Genomic DNA, 1,333 nt, shown 5'->3' with positions numbered 1-1,333 from the left:
AAAAAAAAAAAAAAAAAAAAAAAAAACAAAAAAACTTAGAAAGGTACTGTGGCTCCAGCAGTCCAAGAAGTGAAACAATTGCACTAATTTAGGCCTAAGTTAAATAAAGATCTGAGTTAAGAAAATTATAGGGAGTAGATAGTTATAGATCTACCCTAAGTGAATCATTGTGCAGTACGTGCTTGTATTGAAACAGCACACTGTACCCCACAAATATGTACAAGTAAATGTTAAAATATTTTGAATAATAAAAAAAAAAACAATTAAAAAAATAGTGGAATGAACTGAAGGGGGTGATGATAAATATTAAGAAAGATTAAATTACATGAATCAGAGCCTGCAGAACAGTAGTTCTGAAACTTGAGTGTTCATCAGAATCACTTGGATGATTGTCGGGCCTCACCCTAGAGCTTCTGTTTGTGTAGGTCTGGACTGGGGCCTCAGAATTTGCATTTGTAACAAGTTCCCAGGTAATGCTGATGTGGTTCTGAGATCACACTTTGAGGATTGCTGCTAGAAAGGTATGCAGATGCTTTCCTAGCCCCACATTCTCTGTATATAATGGAGAGTCAGAGCCCACAGATATGAAATTAGCTAAGTGTTCTAATTGTTTTTTTATGTTTTTTTTTTTTTTTTAGGCCAAGTGATGGTATTAAGAATAATTCAACATGTAGCATCGAAGTAATAAACTCACTGGATATTGAAGAAAGCATTTGGTCCCCTAGGTTTGGATTGAAGGGCAAGATAGATGTTACAGTTGGTGTGAAAATACATCGAGAGTGTAAAACAAAATATAAGATAATGCCATTGGAACTTAAAACTGGCAAAGAATCAAATTCTATTGAACACCGTAGTCAGGTATAAATCTTAATAAGAAAATTGTCTGAATGTGTAATATATTTAAAGATGTAGTCTGCTTTACATATTTTGGTTCAATTCAGGTAATTTTTATTTGAGTTTCATGTAGTACTTTTCAATTTGTAATACATCCAGCATAATCAGTTTGTTTTATAAATATGTATATGCTACAATAGAAATTTTTCTCCAGTAAAGTAATAATGTAACAGCTGAACTTGTAAGCCATTATTGCCAAGTTTAGGCTGCCAAACAGATGCTCCTAAAAAGCAAAACTACTTGGTCATATAAATTGGGGAAGCAAAGTATATTTGGAAACTTTGCTAAGCACATTAGTCTATTAGAGGTTCTGAGAAATCTTTTTTTTTTTCCCTTTTTTACTGACCGGTAACTGGATCGCAACCCTCGGTGTCGCGCCCGCACCGCACTCAGCCAGCGAGCGGGAACCGGTCTCCACATGGGATCCAAACCCTCGGCG

The 1,333-nt window shown here is 35.2% G+C and overlaps 1 protein-coding gene across 1 annotated transcript in view; it reads left to right on the top strand.

Moving 5' to 3' along the window:
• The window catches only part of DNA2 (DNA replication helicase/nuclease 2), a 60,928-nt gene that overhangs the window by 33,445 nt on the left and 26,150 nt on the right, over positions 1–1,333 (top strand). Inside the window, exon 7 of the mRNA XM_008567108.1 lies at positions 639–858. Coding sequence (XP_008565330.1) covers positions 639–858 — 220 coding nt within the window. The remainder of the gene's footprint in view (positions 1–638; positions 859–1,333) is intronic.

The sequence above is a fragment of the Galeopterus variegatus genome, unplaced genomic scaffold, assembly GCF_000696425.1.
Source record: "Galeopterus variegatus unplaced genomic scaffold, G_variegatus-3.0.2 Scaffold293, whole genome shotgun sequence".
NCBI classification, from domain to species: domain Eukaryota; kingdom Metazoa; phylum Chordata; class Mammalia; order Dermoptera; family Cynocephalidae; genus Galeopterus; species Galeopterus variegatus.
This window is presented reverse-complemented; position numbering and strand designations above follow the sequence as displayed.